The sequence below is a fragment of the Podarcis gaigeae genome (genome assembly GCF_964106915.1).
Source record: "Podarcis gaigeae genome assembly, chromosome: 9".
Lineage (NCBI taxonomy): Eukaryota > Metazoa > Chordata > Lepidosauria > Squamata > Lacertidae > Podarcis > Podarcis gaigeae.
In genome coordinates this window covers 6,166,320-6,185,289 of record NC_139685.1, presented here as the reverse complement: position 1 = coordinate 6,185,289, position 18,970 = coordinate 6,166,320, and the positions used below count along the sequence as shown (strand labels likewise).

The window sequence follows — 18,970 nt, the reverse complement described above, 5'->3', positions numbered from 1 at the left end:
TCACCTTCCTTGGGTTTTCACAGCCAGCATCTTCTAGTCTATTTAACCTCATGCCCAAGATTCTAACCTAGAACGAGGATGCACAGTGCAGGCACAGGTGGCAAATAAAACAGCTGAACCAGTCTTTGGATATTTGCATAGCTTGTGCTCTCCACAACCTGTTAAATGTTTTTCTCCCTTGAAAGCTAGACAACCCTGACGGGGCAATATAGTCGGGACACTAGACAGGATCCATCCATCCAACACTGACTGGGAGGTTTTTAGAGAACATATAAAGGGATCCAGATTTTCTTCCCTTCAAACTCAGTTTTATAGAGCTTATTAGGAAACTAGAGTAAGCAAGTGTTTCAAGTTAGAAAGACTGGGACAAACAAGTTTAAACTAAAGAAGCAAGATTTGATTCAAAAAGGAGATGATCTAGAAACACTGCTTATTTTCACCACAGGACCAAAGAGAAGTGAATAAGTATAAGAAGCTGTCATAGATTAGCCAGGTCACTGTTCCACCTAGTGCAGTGTCTGCTGTTCTAACTGGCAACAGCTTTATGGGGTCTTAGATAGCTGTCTTATTACCAAAGATCCTTTTATCTAAAGATGCCAAGGAATAAATCTGTTTATTCTTTGCGGTTAAGGCACACATTCTCCCTGTGAATTACAGTGGTGCTTAGCAAGACGAAATTAATCCGTTCTGTGAGGCTCTTCGTATAGCGTTTTTTTCATCTTGAGAAGCAAGCCCATTGACAGCTTAGCGGATTAGGGCTATTAGCGGTTTAGCGGCTTTTAGCGGATCAGCTGATAAGCGGCTTATCAGCGGATCAGCTGATAAGCAGCTTAGCGGCTTAGGAAAAGGGGGGGAAAGGGGGGAAAAACCCGCAGGAACTCGCAAGACATTTCGTCTTGCGAAGCAAGCCCATAGGGAAATTCGTTTTGCGAAGCGCCTCCAAAACGGAAAACCCTTTCGTCTTGCGGGGCACCACTGTATGTCCCTTCCTGCATTGTCCTAACTGCCCCTCACCTGTCCTTAGAGCAAACTAATTTACAAGGTTATGGTTTAGGCTTAATGTTTGCACCACCTCAAGGCAGCCATGTTACAGCCCTAACATGAATAAACACATTTCTTTGGTGCTCAATATGAGAGTCATTCCTGAGTTCTCTTTGATCAAAAGGTTTTTTTACCACAAGTGGTTAAGTTGCAGCAATGGCAGAACACAGGGAAACTGTCAGTGAAGCATTTGCACTCCCACTCACTAGGTAATCTTGCTAAACTAAACTTAATGTTAAGTTAAACTTTCCTTTCTGATTTGGCTGACAGTAACTATGGATGGGAGGTTTTTAGAGAACATATAAAGGGATCCAGATTTTCTTCCCTTCAAACTCGGTTTTATAGAACTTATTAGGAAACTAGAGTAAGCAAGTGTTTCAAGTTAGAAAGACTGGGACAAACAAGTTTAAACTAAAGAAGCAAGATTTGGTTTTCACAGCTCGGCGCATCTGCAGAAGTAGGTACAGGCACACATTGGTGGTTATAATCTGCAGTGGCTGGCTGCAGTTAAGGAACATTCAAGCATTGACTAGAAGTAAGATTCAAGTTAAAGGGAAGAGCAGTTTCAAAGTGAAGGATTAACAAAAAGATAGTTACTAAAGTACTGAAAGCCATTGCTCTGAAGGCATTACGGTCACCTATTACACGGCCATTTATAGGAGCATGAAACATGAATAGCTGATACCTGGCATTTCTCACTTAAGCCACTGCAGACCAAACACTCCTGCGAGCAGGAATACTATGAGCATGACTATTTGCCCACAAGGCAAATGTTAATGAGCCTTTATGGTCAAGTTGATGACATCATAAAAGCCTCATCAAGTATGTCAGGACGAGTCCTAGGACATCTGCAAAGAAAACAGGCCTAGCTTCACAAATGGCATTTCATTACAGCCAGAATGGGCAAACCTATCACAGAACTGCCTTCTCTTATTCCATCCCACAGCTGTTAAATCCTTCTCTCGGCACTTGAAACAGGGTGGGGGGTTTTATGTTGGGGGTGGGACATGACACAAAAGAGAATGACAGACATTATGTTTTAAATGAGTCTTGGTACAGCTGCTCAGTCACCTTTGGAAGGCAGGTGGGCAGACTGACCGCTGGAGTGCACTAGCAAAGGGAAGGCTCCCTTTTCTTATCTGAGTGCTGCAATCCCAAGTCTTCTTCTGATGGAAGGCTAGACAAAAAAGAGGGACTGGTGGGCATGAGCATGATGAGGTCCTGTTTCCTTGCTAACATGCCCAGCTTCAGGACAGCTGCACACATCTTTGGAATCTGGCAGGTTAAGTCAAAACATGTCTTGCCAGCAAGGGGCTCCCTTCCCTTGCTGGCGTGCTCCATTATATCAAACTCATGCCATTCCAGAAAGAGGAAATGGGAGCACAAGAGTTACCACTGATTTTGGAAGCTGTCAGTACGCTACTCTGAAAGGAAGCTCTGTAACCCTCCCCAAACATTGGCAGGTAAAAGTAGATTACCCGTAAGCCAATGCTAGAGCCCACTTTTTGAGCATCTGTATATATTTCTATACTGTTTTAAATTTAGTATATGCTCTTCAGAAACCCCCCAGGCAGATTACAACAACACATTTTAAATGTGCTTGGGGGGGGTCATTGTTTTGTTGCTTCTGGTTTAAATATTTGTGCTTTTATCTTGCATTTATATCTTGCAAATCACCCTGAGAACTTTTGATGAAGGGCGGTATATAAACCTAACCAATTAAAATAAAATAAAATAAAACTAAACAATTTAAGGTTCAGCATTAAAAACAGTTTAAGCAACAAAACTTCATACCCTGATTTCTAAATGTACTTCCAGCTTACAGGCCCCATTTCAGCTCCCAGATAGGGAAATGGGTACAAGAATGGCAGTAACAATGCATGCTCAGGACCAAGAGAAAAAAGAGTATTATGTGACCAATGTACTCACATGAGTTGTGCCTCCGGCGAAAGCCTTTGGATTGGTTCAAGGACTCCATGTGCCGGTCCATATAGCTCTTGGAGCATTGCTGCTGCTGTGGAGAAATGGCAACCTCCTGGTTTTTAACGTCTGTTCGCTTGGGGATATTCTGTGGGGCACTACAAGAAGCACCAGGTTTCTTCAGCAATTTGCCTGGGCCATTCTGGCTGGTACCCCCTGGACATCCAATGCCAGGAATACAAAGGTCAGTGTGCTGAAAGTCTCCACATTGCCCATTATCACCAGGGCTTGGGATCTCCAGGATCTTCAGTTCAGTAATGTCACCTGCCCTAAACGAAAGGAAGAGGCCCAAACAAGGTGTGATTTTGCAATAGTGCCAACCTCTACATCAGGCATAGGGAAGCTGTGATCCTCCAGATACCAGGATACTCCAATTCCCATCATTCCAGACCTACAGCCATGTTAACCAGCACTGATGGGAGATAAGGGTCCAACAACATCTTGGACAGCTTCTCCAGCCCTGATCTATTGCACCAGCTAGCTGACAAGTTTAGCAGGTGTAAAACTGTGTTAGAAGCGGTGCCAGTAACAACAGATACTTCAGTTACACAAGAGGCAATAACCGCAAAAAACTAAGTACCATCAAATTTTCAGGAATTGGCATATGCTAAGCAGTTATGAGAAAAGAGCCAGTTTTTCCAAATTGATCACATCATGAAACATAAGCAGGCTTCATCAAGCCATCAGTTATATTATAAATGCTGAAAAATTATTAGCAATTTTTTTATGCACATCAATACATCATACCATACAGTCAATCCCCCCTGGTAGAACTACTCTAATATTTGGGGACAAGAAGGAAGGGAAGGAGAAAGAGTATACAAGAAGAGCCCTGCTAGCCAAAGGCCCATCCAGCCTAGCACGCATTTCCCACAGAGATGAACAGGAGGCTCATGAGAAGCTCAGAAACAAGGTGTGAAGGCAATAACTGAGCTGGTTGTTTCTACCCATGACTAGCATTCAGTGGGATATTGCCTATCATCATAGAAGTTTCATAGCTGAAATTTTAGACACATTCATTAGATCTGAAGTAAAAAAATGAAACATTAGGAAGAAATCCAAGTGGGTGGAGGAAAATAACGAAAAGTATAACAACTTCTTCCATTTCAGTCTAAAAATTCAGCTTTCAGACTATCACACTGGTATCTTCAGCTCGGTATTATTGATGGTGGAGCATTACAAGGGTTGTGTGAATTTCGTGCTGGCACTCAGCACAGGTACTTGGTACTGGGAAACCAATTCATCATTCACAGTATATTAGCTTTCTTTTTTCCTTTTCTCTAATATTACTAAGTTTGCAGTCCTTAGGAGTGCAAAGATAGGGGTAAAAAAAATCAAGATGCAGGCAATGCAGACATAACTGTCTAAATGCTAAGCAAGTTGTAGCATTCTAATGACAATAGTTTAGAAACCTTGCCACAGAATTTTGCTTCTTGGTACAAAAATTTCATTTCACTACGGAACACTTGTTATTGTGGCCTTTTGTAAATTTAACATTTATTAGATGTGCCACCATTGTGCGATTTCTGTTCTCATCTTGAAGCAAAGTCATTAACCCGAGGTACTATTTCTGAGTTGGCGGAGTCTGTAACCTGAAGCGTCTGTAACCCGAGGTACCACTGTATACAATACAAATTCTGTTCTGAGCCCAATGTTGTTAAATGTCTTTATAAATAACTTAGATGAAGGAAGGAGGTTGCTCAACCAATTTGCAGATGACACCAAACTGGAAGGAGTTGCTAATGCCGGAGAAGACAGGATCCGGATTCAATACGACCTTAAAAGATGGGAGAACTGGGCAAAAACTAACAAAATGAATTTCAATAGGGACAAATGTCAGTCTCTATACTTAAGCAGGCAGAACCCGCTGCAGAAATATAAGATAGGACGACACTTGGCTTGCTGGTAGTACATGTGAAAAACATCTAGGGGCCTTCGTAGATCAGAAGCTAAACATGAGACAACAGTGTGATGCAGCAGCAAAAAAGGGAAGTACAGTCATACCTCGGGTTGAATACGCTTCGAGTTGAGCGCGTTCGAGTTGCGTTCCTCGGCAACCCGGAAGTAATGGAGCGCGTTATTTCCGGGTTTCACTGCTTGCGCATGTGCAGACGCTCAAAATGATGTAATGCGCATGCGCAGAAGCGGTGAAAAGCGACGCGCCTGTGCACAGACGCGCCGTCGCTAGTTACGTTTAATTCTAGATGCAAACGGGGCTCCGGAACGAATCCTGTTCATATCTAGAGGTACCACTGTAACAGTCCCGCTCCGTTCCGCGTTGGTCAGACCACACCTGGAGTCCTGTGTCCAGCTCTGGATGCCACAATTTAAGAAAAGACTTATAAAATTGTAGAGTTGGAATCTTCCAACATTCAGCTGCATTGGGTGACATTCATAGTGTTACGAAAGAGAGGTAAAATTCACTTCAAGATCTCTACCAAGCACAGGGGCTGCCAGGAGGAACTGTAGATACCAGTATCCAAGGAATCAGCCAGAAGCATCTGGCTCATTGAACATCTTTGCACCCCCCAACCATCACACTTGTTAGTGCGAAGGAAATTCAGTATGTTTGGGGTGGATTTTTTAAAAGAGTTTGCTAAAAAGGGGAAAAACAGCTACTATGAACAAGAAGGCATGCAAGTATCATCACCAAGATTTGTTTTTAACTGTCTAGCCAGTTACCAGCCAGTATATCAAGATCTTTTAAGAGATGGCTCCAGTTTTTCAAATGTGATATGTATCCACTTTTTTTTAAAAAAAGTTCCAATAAAAAGAAATGTTTTTTACATTGGAGTATGAGCAAAGCTCCTTGGGGATTATCTTTCGGGGGCTGCATGACAGTGGTGGGCAGGGCTGAAGCCAAAGTGGGCAGTGTCTTAGACAATCCTTCCCTGTTACTTACTTCACCCATCCGCTGCTACATAATCCATTCATTCTCTCTTACATCCATTCATATGAAAGGGGCTGGTAACAATCCTCCTGGTTCCATATCATTCCCTACAATCCCTGCAAGTCTTCACTGTTTATAGAGGCATCAGAAGTTGTTGTTTCTTCCCCCACCCAACTTACAATCCAGCTGTTGAAAAGAGAATGAGAGAGACTGATAGCCAGGCAGGAAACATATGGACTTGGGGCCAGAGCATGGACAACAGCATTTAAAAGGGTTTTTCCAATGATACTGTGCTCCATGGTTGGGTTTCTGACCTACATGCGTGTGACCCACCTGCCAGGCTCCAGGTCTCTCTCCCTCTCATTTTCTTCTTGTGACAGCTGGATTGCAATGTGGAGAATATGAAAGGGAGGCAGACAGACAGACAGAAAAGACAGCAAGGCAGAGGTATTGCAGATACAGTGGAGAAACTGCACCATGGCAGCGATGAGCCTAATCTGGCCTGGAGGTTGAGAGCACCTCAGCTCCTGGTTTATGTACTGATTTGGCATCATCAGCCAGAATCATGGGAATAAGAAAATGTGGTTGTGAACAACATATCAGCATTGCCCCCCTCCCCCACCAGCTCATGGCAGTTTTTCATGGTTGGTCTCAAACACTTAAATGGTCAGAGTCTAGAAAAAGCAGACAGATGGGCCATTTACCTGAAGGTGACCTCTGGTACCAAACATTTAACACCATTATGGAAAGGCCGCTTTAAGGAGATGGTCTGGCTGACCTGATCCACAGCAGACACTCTTCCCTGATAGACTCCCAGGCTCTCTCCACAGTTGATTGAGACAATGCTTCCAAGCCAATCTGCAGCCATATTTTCCCTGATCACTGCAAAATGAAAGTGAAAAAGATGGGATAAAGTTTGCTGTTGTAGTCTGATTTTTTTCCCTTGCATCATAACACTGACCACCACTCCAAGGCTTGGTTATCACTCCTTTGTACTTTCTCAGTACTTTAGAACATTAAATATCACTACAATGAATGAATACAATATATGTAAATTGAGCAACCAGAATGGATACACTACCAACTAGTCAAGTTAAAAATAAAAGTTAGAATTATTTTTTTCCTCCTTCACATTTTATTCAGTTCGCCAGGCATCTTATATTCAGTTCGTCAGGCATCTTATGTGATCTATGCTGGTTCCAGCTAGTTTCCAGACTCTGGTGACTATCTGTAAACCTGTAAGTGGTTTGGAATCAGGTTATTAGCAAGATCATCTTCTCCCACATGAGTTTGCTGGTCATTAATGATCAGAGGTCTTGCTCTTTGTCCTGTTACCTTCAGAAGTGTGGCTGGCTGGGACAGAGGACAAGGGTTTTTCAGTTGCAGAGGCCAGGCTTGTGGCTGAAAACTCAAGGGGCTCCTTTTTTTTAGCTTCAGGGCCAAACGGTCAAGTCATTCCTGCTCTGAAACACTTTTAAGCCCTGTATCAGGATTTTTTTTAATGTCTGATGTTTTACAATTTTTTATGTGCTGCAAGCTGCCTAGAGTAGCTGGGGAAATAATAATTATTATTAAGCTGTTTTAACATCATACCCTGCTATCAATAATGATTACTATTGTTACGAATCCTTTGACTTGATTGGACTGAAGAGCCTTGCTGGATCAGTCCAAAGGCCCATCTCGTCCAGTATTATGTGTTTACAGCGGCCAACCAAATGTCACAATGGGAGGCCCACAGGCAGGACCTGAGCACAGGGGCACCTTCCCCTCCCAGTTTCTATAAGAACATAAGTAGAGCCCTGCTGGATCAGGCCAACTGGGGGGGGGGGCACACATCTAGTTCAGCAACCTGTTCTCCAACCAGATCCTTCTTGTGCGAAACCCACAAGCCGCATTCATGCACAAGAGCCCTCATCCCAATTGGGATTCAGAAGCATTGCTGCCTCTGAACGTGCAGTCAGAGCAGGGCCACTGTGGCGATAGCCCTCTCGCCCAGGAGCAGCCAAAGGACCAACCACTTTTTGTTTCAATGTTAGCTCCTTGGGGCAGAGCTCCACAGCAGGATGAGCTTACCTGTACACTTCGCCTACATCACTCTCCCTCTGAAACACCATGAACATGGTCAAAAACGACAACAAAAAACACCTAACCCTCAACCTGAAGAAAGGGAACGTCACCAAGTTCGCTCGTTTTGTAAGCTCCTCGGGGCAGGGAACTCCCTCCCTCCGCTTTCTCGCGCGCCTCCCTAACTGCTGCCAGGCTTCAGGGACGCCCACGGCGCCCACGTTAGATTGAGGGCAAACAAGGAAATGAAAGAACTGACAGGATGAATCCCTCCAGGGGCTATGGGGGGGGAGGGGAAGTGACGTCACGTACTCCCTTTAACCCCCTGTGCTGGCTTGCAGGGGCCGCTGGCGCGGGGGGGGAGGGGGCAGGGGACGGCGGCCCCTCCCCTTCACGCGACCCCCGTCAGTTGCTCCCGAAGGGCCCCGAAAGAGGCCCCGGCGCTCCTCTCCCCCCACTCGCAGAGCCCGAGCCACGCCCCCCCCCCGGCTTCCCTCCCTCGGCCTTTCCCGGCAACGAGGCGAGAGGCTAGAAGCGAGAAGGTAGGGAGGCCACTCGACGGTTCGGTCGGCCACTCACTCACTCGCTTTTTCCCCCTCAGAGCTTCTTCTTCTTCTTCACACCGGAAGCGCCAGGCGTCCTGACGTCACTTCCGTCCGCTGCTGCACTTCTGAGGCAGCGTCCGTAAGGAATGCGCCTGCGCCGCTGCGCACGCGGGGCTTTTCCTTCAGGCATGCGCAGAGCGTGTCGCGGGGGAGCATCTGCTGGCTCTTCTCTCTCGTTCGTTAATTTCTCCCTCCCCGCCGAGGAGCCCTCGCTGCGAGGCAGGCTAGGCTGAGCGAGGCGGCCACTGGCCCCGAGGGCACCGCCGAGTGAGCCTCGTCCAGCGCGGGATCCGAACCCCGGGCTCCCGGGTCGCCGTCGGGCGCTCTAACCGCGGCGCCACGGATCCTGCGAGCGCGGGAGGCGGGGTTCCTTCGCTTCATCACGTGAAAGTTCTCGCGCGGAACTAGAAGCGGAATAAGAAATCCATCCGGACAATTCTAAGTAAAATGCCAGCGTTGTACACCGAGGTAATTCTAATCTGTTTTAGGTATTTTTGACTTTTGTATGTTTTAAAGTAGGGTTGTGACTTTTTCTTGATTTTACTGTTTTGTAAACTGCTTTGAGGCTTTTTGCACTCAATTATTCCATAATCGTCATACACTGTTTAATTAGTTAATTAATTAATTAAAAGCTGCTTCGTGTTAAAGACCTTCTTTGGAGGTCTTTAAGCAGAGGCTTGACAACCATATGTCAGGAGTGCTCTGATGGTGTTTCCTGCTTGGCAGGGGGTTGGACTCAATGGCCCTTGTGGTCTCTTCCAACTCTGATTCTATGTGTAAACATAACTCATATTAATGCAGGTGATAATGATCGTAAAGTGGCCTAAACCCTGAAAAAGCAGAGTTTTACTTGGGCTGGATTTATGTCTGTTCAACCTAGTCTTGAGACCTGGCAGAAGTTCTGCCTGCCGAAAGGATGGTGTAACTCAAACACTATTTTAAAAGCTTGTTTTCCTCTGCCAGGCTTTGGCCGGCTGAGCCAGCAGTAGACCTGCTGCTGAACAGAATTTGGATCTGGTGTAAATTCATGCCAGCCTGTTTTACACCAGCTTCTTGTGTATAGAATCATACCTTTAGAATTACAAATACGGTAGTTTAGATCAAGGTGGGTCTCGGCCTGTGCAATACCTTGTTAGCACGTTTAAAAGGACTGCTCACCAGATGAGGCACGTCTTCAATCTATATAGAGGGGTTTGTGCCATTGATCCCTGAATTTCAGTGTTGAGCAAAACATTCATTTATGGATTAAATATCTTCTATCGGCGTGTTTTTTTATATATATGTTTGTAAAACAGTTTTAGATAAACTGGAAGATTTCTTGGTGTGAGATATACATTTAATAAAATATTTTTGAGAGTTTTCTAGTTGCTTTTTGATTCCTTTAAAATTATTTAAGCAGATTTTCATTTAAGCTGAACAAGCAAAGATAACTGCAAGCCTGAAATTCTTGTAGAAAGCTATTTTTATTTATACATCATCATCAATATACACAGCACTGTACACATATAGTTCCTGCCTAGAGTTTGGCAGCCACACATAGTCCTCACCCCCAACCGAAGGAAAGTCAGATCAGACTACTGTTTTCACATCAAAAGTGCCTGCAGAGGAAAAGGGATTTCAAGGAAGACAAGAGATGTAGAAATGTTCTGGGACCAAGTCCCCTTTCCATCCCTTATGTCTCTATAGATAGCCCCATAAACAGATTTTATTTCTTTATTATTGAGTTTCTCAGTGTACAGCATCATAATGCTTAACTATATGAGAATTATTCATGAAGCACAACTTGCATTTAGTAAACACAAGTGAGACCCACAACAAAATGTTGCAGTTTAAAGTATATTCCTGAAGTTGTCAAGGATATTCCCTTTGTTTCTCCTTCCTAGTTTTTCAAAGTGTTGTCAAAGTTCTGTGACTACTGATCAGACACTGTTCTCGTTTGTCTGTCTGTGGATTCATCGGGGATTTTCCTAAATTTTGTGTTATTTCTGCAAACCCAAACCCAAGCTTGCTAGTTCTTCTCATCTTAGGCATGGCTGGTACCATTTTGCTATGTAAGGACTCACAGCGTGAAGCTGAGTTTGCTATTAGTATATATAAGTGTGATAATCTGGTTACAATGTTCTGTTAGTAGTAAAGGTTTATAAAAGTGTGAGTCCACTGCCCCTTTTTAACAAGGCCTTCAGGAAGCAACATTTGATGGGTACATACATGCCTCTCCTCTTAAATGTATGTTTGTACAACAAGCATGATAACCTCTCAGTTACTTGTCTGCATCCTAGAAAGGCTCTTCCAATGAAGTCTTAGTGTATGACCAAAGCCACCACAGTATTATGGTCAAATCGGAGAAGTTATTCCATGCCATACAAGCCCACCTAGGGCACAGTTTGTTTCAAGTCACTTAAATGAAAATGATTACAGTGCCTCATGCCATTACCCAACCTATATAATTTGCCCACTTTTATTATTTTGAGACAGCCTCAATCCACGGTTCAGCCTGGGTGACCAACCCACTCCTAAGTCAAGCTACAGATACGGCAGGGTAGGAATCCCTCCTCCCGGGTCGTCCCAATCTTTCTTTGCTCCCAGATGCCACCACTGGTCCTTAGAAACGCTGTCTAATCTGGAAATGCTCACACTCCTTGTGTTTCATTGTGAGTCCATACTGAGGGGTTAAGTCCACTGTCTTCCCGCTGCACACACTCAGCTCCAGCTTCTGAACGATGGTTGTCAAGAAAAGGAAGACTTCGCCCTTGCCAACGTTCTCTCCAATGCACCTCCGCTTGCCCAGACCAAACGTCAGAACCTTTTCGCTCTCTGCTCGGTTTACTCCCATCCCGTCAGCTGTGAGAAACCGTTCTGGGTTGAAGGCAGAAGGATCTCGCCAAAGCTTCCTGAAGAAGCAAAGAGCAGGTGTTTTAGTCCAGTGGTTTCCAAACCCCCTTGGTTCCAGAAACACTTCCCCAGTGGCCTCTGCCCTACCCTCCAAACAGCATTATTCAGAATAGTGGTTTGCACAAGCCACACAATAAAATTCAAAACAGTAACAATTAACTGCACATTTATTCAAAATACAATTAAAACTGTTCAGTTTAATTAATTCAACAAAAATGAACTTGATCCAGGGACGCCAGTTTTTCCAATTCTGTCATTTACACCTCCGGTGCCCCCATTTGCCTCCTGGTGCCCCCCAGGTAATTCCCCAAGGAACCACTGGGTTAGAGTCCCACTGCCCCCATTTTGGGAACCATTGGTGTCCAAACCTTTTTCAAAGAGGGCCAGAATTGATGAAGTGAAGGGCCGTGAGAGCCAACCCAAGTTGTTGTTGACCTTTTTTTTTAGGACTGAAGTTGTTGAAGTTTTTTTAAGAGTTTACCCCAATAAATAAACTGCCACAGGGGCCAGTTTAAACTGGCCAGGCCAGTAGCCCGGATTAGGCTCCCAAAACGCACTTTGGACATCCCTGGGTTAGACTCTCATTTCATATGAGGTTTGGAGAAAGCACCCATTTTGGTGTCTCCAATAGTAAATCCAGCTGCTTGAAACTGGGAAGGAATGGAAGCCTCTCTTTTTGGCCTGTGCGCTGTATTTCCTCGTGGAAATACATCAGGGGCTTCATGCCACTGATGGCTAGGACAAAAGTGGGAAGAATAATTAATGTAACATTTATAAGTAGGCTAGTTTCTGCACACAATGACACGATCCAGCCAGGGAGAACTCAGATGGGGGGGGTCAGAGGGCCAGGCTGGGAGGGCTGAGGTTCGACACCATTGGGTTACAGCCTCAGCCTTTCCATCCAGAGCCAAGTATCTCAGGAATGCAGGATTTGCACTGAGAATCAAAACCGTTTATTTGGGGCAAACTGGAATACGGTAGCTCTACTCCATGCATGACAAAGCGGGTTCCAGAGATGCTTACGGATCATGGTTGACTTGCCACTGGTTGACGAAGACGCAGAGATCCTTCGGGATGTAGAAGCCATTCAGTGCTGTGTCCCTGGTTGTGCTACAAGGAGAGGAACCAGAACACAATTTATACATACACAAGAAGCTGCAGGTGTTTAGTTCTTACGTGATAAAGGTGGCATGGGCTGAATGTTAAAATGACTGCAATCCTAAAGCATGTATCTCTCTGGAATAAAGTATAATTAAACTTAATTCAAAGTAAGATGATTTAGGAAAGCAGAGTTCAGACAAGCATGGAGGAAGTCAAGCAGTAAGTTAGGAGACAGGGCAGATTTACAAGTTGACACAATCTTTTCAGCTGCTAATGGTACAATCCTATACATGCCTGTCTGGAAGTATATCCTATCAACTTCATTCCCAGTCCCAGGTAAGTGGGTACAGGATTGCAAGGATAAAATGGAGCAAGGAGTACTATGTACACCACCTTTATCTCCTTGGAGGAAAGATGGGAAATAATAAGAATACGAATAATAATAATAATACGAAAGCAAATATATATATATATATATATACCAGGCCAAAACTGTTCCCTTGCCAATCCTGCATTGTGTGAGCCTTACCAGTGAGGGATGGTAAAAGGCAAGAAGGAGGAATGCCTAAACATTTCCAGGATGAAAGCTTCTGTGTAGGGCAACGTGGAACGATCTGACAGCCTGGGCTTCCTTTCTCTGCCAATGGTTTGGTCTGCAGTTTCCGAAAAGAGGCAGAAAATAAGATGGATTCAAATTTAGCCTGGGGCGAACATAGTTTTGAAGCGCTTGAATTAGGAGTGCCTGGGTTTACCTATTTCTTCCTGCATTTTCTTCTGGATCTCTGGAAACGTCACCAGATACATGAGGGACCAGGAGAGAGCAGTGGTGACTGTGTCAAAACCTAGACGGGGATCAAGTGGGGAAATATTCAGCATCAGGTGCAAAACTATTGAACATTAATGCAACACATTGTCTAGGAGCCCAATTCCAAGATTCCATTCTCTGTACTGAAGTATCAAAACTAGTATCAGACTCTGAATTAGTTGTTAAGATACAGAGACAGGAGAGCCAATGCGTTACTTCACAAAATGGATCGGAGATCTGAAGCTACAGTTTACTGTTCTTGTATTTGGTGAATTGGTGTGAACATCATATCAAATGATAATGACCAATGGTTGTAACTAGATAGGCTGATCCAGCAAATCTCCTCTTTTGCTAAGCAGCGTGCACGATAACTTCAATGGGAGGTGGAGGAGGGAGGAGACAGTTGAAAGGATTAGCAGATTCTTACCAGCTCCAAAAAGATCGCTGACGATATTGACAATCTTCTGATCCGAAAGCAGGATGTTTGCATTCTCATCCAGTTTTTTATCTTCGCAGTGGTTGATCAGGGAGTCAGTAATGTCCCGGATGTTCTCCTGAAATACAAATCCAGAGGATAAATGCCGTGCGTCCTCAAGTCTCTTACTGCAGAGCCAATCCCGGTCAGTTACAGGCAGACATATAAAACTCCCTTATATCAGGTCAGGCTACCTGTCTATTGAGACTCACCTGGTATCTTCCCTATATACCTTCAGGCACTAGGCAAAAACATTCCTCTTCTCACAGGCCTTTAGCTAATTAAACAATCTGTGGTCTTTTAAACTATGGGGGATGTTGTTTTGATTGTTATTATGCTGTGTATTTTTGTGTGTTTTTTTACTGTAAAGTGCCCTGTGGTCCTTGGATGAAGGCTGGTATATAAATTTAATAAATAAAATAAACAAATAGCCCACTGTTGACTGTCAGCACTTTTCCAGGGTGTCTGACAGATGTCTCTCCCATCACCTGCTTCCTGATCCTCTTGCTAGGATCGCCAGCGATTGACCCTTCTGCAAGCAAAGCGTATGATCTACCATGGGCTGTTACAGAATAAGCTACAAGTACAAGAGCTCATTGTAGCTCTCCTGGCTGCAGGATGCTTCAAGGCATACCAATCTTCCTAAAGCTAAGCAGGTCGAGGTCTAGACACTGCCTGCATGGGAGACCATCTGCAACCCTGTAGACACCACCCTGTTCCATAGCTGATACATGGGATGTAATTCAGATGTCAGAATATGGGTTAAATTTCATGTTGTGGTTTCTATTCTGCATGGGCCAGTTACCCAGGCACCACATAGCTTTCTTTGCAAGTGTTAAGCCACACATTGACATGCAATCTGGTGTATCTACTGTGTGGAGATCTACGGCTCCGTCAACAAACACAATCTTTTAAAGTCTGGGTGGGCAGCATGGTACTTGTTCAGATGTTGTTGGACCATGGCAGGTGAAGGGCACCCTGTTGCCTATCCCTGCAGCAGGTTATGGGCAAGCAAGTCATTGCAATGCCCTGGTCGGTCTTCTACCATGTTGGTGACGGTCCAGGAATACATGCCAGAAATCAAGGATGAAACTTTCCAAACTGAATGGTTCACACACACAAACATACCTTGTCAAAGCTCATGTAATGGTCCTTAACTATCTTCAGCACAAATGCAGTGAAGCGCTGGTTGACGTCCTTGAAGGCCTTCATGGCACGGCTGGGAAGATACTGGAGGACAGGGATGAAGTCTGCCGGGTTCCCGGAAGCAGCAGCCGCCCCAAACTCATTGTTCAGGTTCACCAGACTGAGCAGTTCCTGGTCTTCATGGTTATAACGCTTCCCGAAGCACATGGCACAGATTACGTTGGCCACAGAGACCACCAGGTACCGGTAGGGGTCAAAGCTCTTTTTCTCATCCATCAGCTCCTGGAACTTCATGACAAGGTAGTCAGCCTCTTTGGAGACATGCTCCTCCAACAGACAAGTGGAGGAGGTTGGGTTGGCAGAAGCCGAGAAGGCCTTCAGGGCATTCTGGGCCAGCTTCCTGCGCGCTCGCCACATTGCCCCTGAATCCCTGCCGAAGGTCAAGCTCTGGCCATCCCCAATGTACTGGAAGCTGTAGAGGTCAGGGCGCCCCGAGAAGTCTTCTCCTTGCTTCACCAGGGCTTGCTTGATAGTTTCAAGCCCACTCAGGACCAGCACTGGCCTTGTGCCGATATGGATCTGCATCACATCCCCGTATCTCTGGCTCATCTGAGTCAGGGCCAGGTGAGGGTTCTTCTGAAGCTCCAGAACGTTGCCAATCAGCGGGTATGCCCTTGGTCCTGGGAGCTGCTTCAGCCCCTGAGGGATGTGCTGCCGGAAGGATTTGATGACAACCAGGAGCAGGCAGAAAAGCGCAATGGCCAGGAGGATTTCTGAAGGAGACATAATGCTTTGGCTACCCAACAACACTGCCTTCATCTTCCTAGATTTAAGTGTCCTAATACAAGCAGAGAGAAAGAGAAGAGCGGGAGAGAAACAGCATTGTGAGTAAGTGCAGGGACCAAATATCCGATGGTTATAGCACCATCTTAACACTGCAGAAGTTGAACTGCACTTGTTTTTCGACATCAGGAGTGTTTTCAGGACTGAAATTCCTCCAAACTCAACTTTCAAGCTGAATAACGGATGGCCATCTGTCATGGATGCTTCAGTTGTGATGCCTGCACTGCAGGGGGCTGGACTAGATGGCCCTCAGGGTACCTTCCAATGCTGCAATTCTCTGAGCACCTGGAGGGCCAGAGGATAATTCCTCTCCTGGGGCATCATTAGGACTGCAGCCGTGGGCTCTTTTGCAGGGTAGGGAACCTGCGTCCCTCCAGACATTGCTGAAAGATGGCTGCCATCACCCTTGACCATTGGCCAAGCTGGCTAGGGCCAAAGCCAGCTGGAGTCCCAACAACATCTTAAGGGCACTATATTCCCCACTGGTGTGAAACCAACCTCAGGAAGTTATGCAGACCCTGCCCCTCCTTAAACTGCCCATACCCATTGCCAGAGCCAAGCTCAAGCTAAACTTGTGCTCTGAGAGCCAGCATGGTACAGTGGTTAGTGCTGGATTAGGACCTGAGAAATCTGGGTTCAAATCCTCACTTGGCCCTGAAGCTCACTGAACGTGACCTTGGGGATCAGTCACTGCTCCTCAGCCTAACCTACCTCGCAGGGGGGTTGTAGGGATTAAATGGGGGCGGGACATGTGTGCCATCTTGAGCTCCTTGGAGAAAAGGGTGGGCTAGAAACGCAGTGAAATAAAGTAAACTCAGAGGAGGCACGCATGATCTGCTTCTGTTCTACATATATCTGATGGGAAAGTGGAGAAGCTCATTCTCAGCTGCCCCAGAGGGTAGGACCTGAACTGACGGATCTAACTTACAAGGAAGGAGATTCCAGCTAAACCTTAGGAAGAACCTGCTGAAGGTAAGAGCTGTTGGACGTCAGAACAAACTGGAAGGTAGTGGACTCTCCTTCCTTGGAGGTTTCTAAAGGGAGGTCAGATGGCCATCTGTCATGGCTTATTTAGCTGTGATTCCTGCATTGCACGGGCTTGGAGGAGATGACTTTTGGGGCCTCTTCCAACCCTACAGTTCTATGATTCTGTATTTAAAATGGGAACAGCCTGTGATGGCTTTTCTATATGTCTCTATATGTTTAATCTCTTTTACAAGAGTACTATAGGCCCTGATCCACATTTTTTATATCCCCACATCTCTCCTTGCCTTACGGTGGTGAGAAATAATCTTGTGCGTGTACAAGCATGGTTATTTGTTTCAGCCCTGACCAGTACTAGGAAACCATAAGGCACTGGGAGGAGGCACACACAGAATAACAAAATGTCCCAGGATTCAAAATGACCCAGGGAGGGGGAAGGAGGACTTCGGTGCTCACCTGAAGACTGTGTTGTGTCACCACCCAAATGTGCCCGTGACACACACAAAAAAAGAGCACAAAATTTCATAACTTCAACAGCCACATCTTCCCACCAGCAATTCATTTTGTGCTGGGGAAATGTGAATTACCCCAAGACCAGGCTTGCAGGCTGTAGCAAGGACAGAACATCCAGATCATGCATACATGGAAAACCATTCACACATTCCCTGAAGAGAGGCACCATCTTAAAAAAAATCTCTCATAAAAAATGATTACATAGCATGTGGTGGGTCTTTTTTAAAATAGGGGTGCAGCACGAACAGGCTCACACTGCAACCTACCCTTTCTCTGTATTAGCTGATCTGAAGCATCCACCAGGTTTGTTCTGAGTGGCATCTAGAAGGCATTCTGTGCATGCCCAGGGGCATTTTTTGTCAAACCACCTCTAAATCAATAAGGCCTTACACACGCACACAGCCAACGTTTGCAGGGCGTTAGACTACATGACCCTTTGAGATCCCTTCAAACTCTACAATGCTATAATTCTATGATTTCAGTTCCGCAGCAAAAAAAAATGTGAGTGCAACATATAATCATTGCGGGTTAGGAATAACCAGCTCTCTCTTAAACAAAAAGTTATAATAGCAATTGTTTTGCCTAGAAAGACGACTCGGATAAAAGGTAAATTGGCCACAGGCAAAAAAAGGTCCTTCCCATCAGCAGGCAAGCGTGCATGCACACATTCAGACGTGCAAGGAAGATCTGGCCCGTTTGCTGGGTCAAGCACTGGGGCTGGAAGAGGAGGAGAAGCCCCCTTGGAGTGCTCACCTCACCGATCAGAAGTTTCAGCCTGTCTCCACCGCTCCGTCCAGACCAGCTTTGCCCGCGATGCCCACTTTGGCTCCGGATGGGATGCCTTCACTCGCCTCCTCCTCCGAACACGCTCCCCAAAGCACCGCTTTCGGCTCGCTTTATAAGCGCCTCCTCGGGCTCTGATTGGCCGGCAGCCCTCGGGTCACGTGGACGCAGCGAAAAACTTTGTTTTGCCCGGTTCCTCGCACCCCTTTGCGCGCTCGCGCCAGGGAAGCCGACCCGCTGCGCTCCGACACTCGCTGCGCAGGAGCTGCGCCCCAACGGCGGGGGCTTAAGTCCTAAGCCCCCTGGCCCGGCTGCAGACAATGTGAACAAACTAAAAGGAACCATTGATGATTGATTTTATTGCTTTTCAACGTATTGGGAACCCGGCAAAGAAATTCCCCCATTCGCCTCCCAGTTTATCAAATCCTGTCGCGCTCAACGAATGCCGGTCGTCGGAATGTCCCTTAGAGCATTCCACGCGTTCAGTTTCATGCTTCCATTATTAAATGTATATATATTTTAAAAAGACTAACCAAGTATTCCAGCCAAAGGAAGGATGCAATTGAGGAGATATGGTCAAGTGGAAAGTAAGGAGACGAAAGGGATAAAGGGAAATATTGAAATAAACTTGTGCAAACGAGGCCATAAGGCAGGATTCCAATATCTTTTTATACGTTTATTGTGGGGAAAGAAAGGAGCGGGGAGGGGGCGTTGGTGGCTGACTGGAAGATGCCCAACTAAGTATTCTATGCCTCCCCTCCAAAGGAGTCCCCCACACTCCCCAAACTGGACTCCCCAACTGAGGAACAGCTCCGGATTCTCCTGGATGGAGGCCAGAATGCAGTGTT

The 18,970-nt window shown here is 45.7% G+C and overlaps 3 protein-coding genes and 1 long non-coding RNA gene across 7 annotated transcripts in view; 2 read left to right on the top strand and 2 right to left on the bottom strand.

The window, feature by feature from the left end:
- EDC3 (enhancer of mRNA decapping 3) overlaps positions 1–9,145 on the bottom strand; it is a 30,722-nt gene extending 21,577 nt beyond the window's left edge. Inside the window, exons 1-3 of one of the 4 annotated variants that reach the window (XM_083698351.1) lie at positions 8,559–9,145; positions 6,616–6,793; positions 2,971–3,290 (exon numbers count right to left, since the gene is read on the bottom strand). In XM_083698351.1, coding sequence (XP_083554477.1) covers positions 2,971–3,290; positions 6,616–6,793; position 8,559 — 499 coding nt within the window. In that variant the 5' untranslated portion in view covers positions 8,560–9,145. Of the gene's footprint in view, positions 1–2,970; positions 3,291–6,615; positions 6,794–7,984 lie in introns of all 4 variants that reach the window. The other 3 variants (XM_083698352.1, XM_083698353.1, XM_083698354.1) reach the window with 3 other exon arrangements.
- The window catches only part of CLK3 (CDC like kinase 3), a 200,346-nt gene that overhangs the window by 42,764 nt on the left and 138,612 nt on the right, over positions 1–18,970 (top strand). The gene's annotated exons all lie outside the window — the stretch shown is intronic.
- LOC310825216 overlaps positions 1–18,970 on the top strand; it is a 114,957-nt gene that overhangs the window by 54,931 nt on the left and 41,056 nt on the right. The gene's annotated exons all lie outside the window — the stretch shown is intronic.
- Positions 10,025–18,251, bottom strand: CYP1A1 (cytochrome P450 family 1 subfamily A member 1). Its single transcript, XM_083698402.1, has 7 exons — positions 18,098–18,251; positions 14,982–15,837; positions 13,806–13,932; positions 13,326–13,415; positions 13,103–13,226; positions 12,496–12,582; positions 10,025–11,471 (listed from the first exon to the last, which is right to left on the bottom strand). Exons 2-7 carry the CDS (start codon positions 15,816–15,818, stop codon positions 11,183–11,185), a joined length of 1,554 nt encoding a protein of 517 aa, XP_083554528.1. The 5' UTR covers positions 15,819–15,837; positions 18,098–18,251; the 3' UTR covers positions 10,025–11,182.

Excerpts from the sequence above, each read along its gene's own strand:
- CYP1A1 (XM_083698402.1), bottom strand. The coding sequence starts at position 15,818 with ATGAAGGCAGTGTTGTTGGGTAGCCAAAGCATTATGTCTCCTTCAGAA. Across the intron at positions 13,933-14,981 it reads ATTACATGAGCTTTGACAAG|GAGAACATCCGGGACATTAC; the intron begins GTATGTTTGTGT and ends TTTGTATTTCAG. Across the intron at positions 13,227-13,325 it reads GAAAATGCAGGAAGAAATAG|ACCAAACCATTGGCAGAGAA; the intron begins GTAAACCCAGGC and ends CGGAAACTGCAG.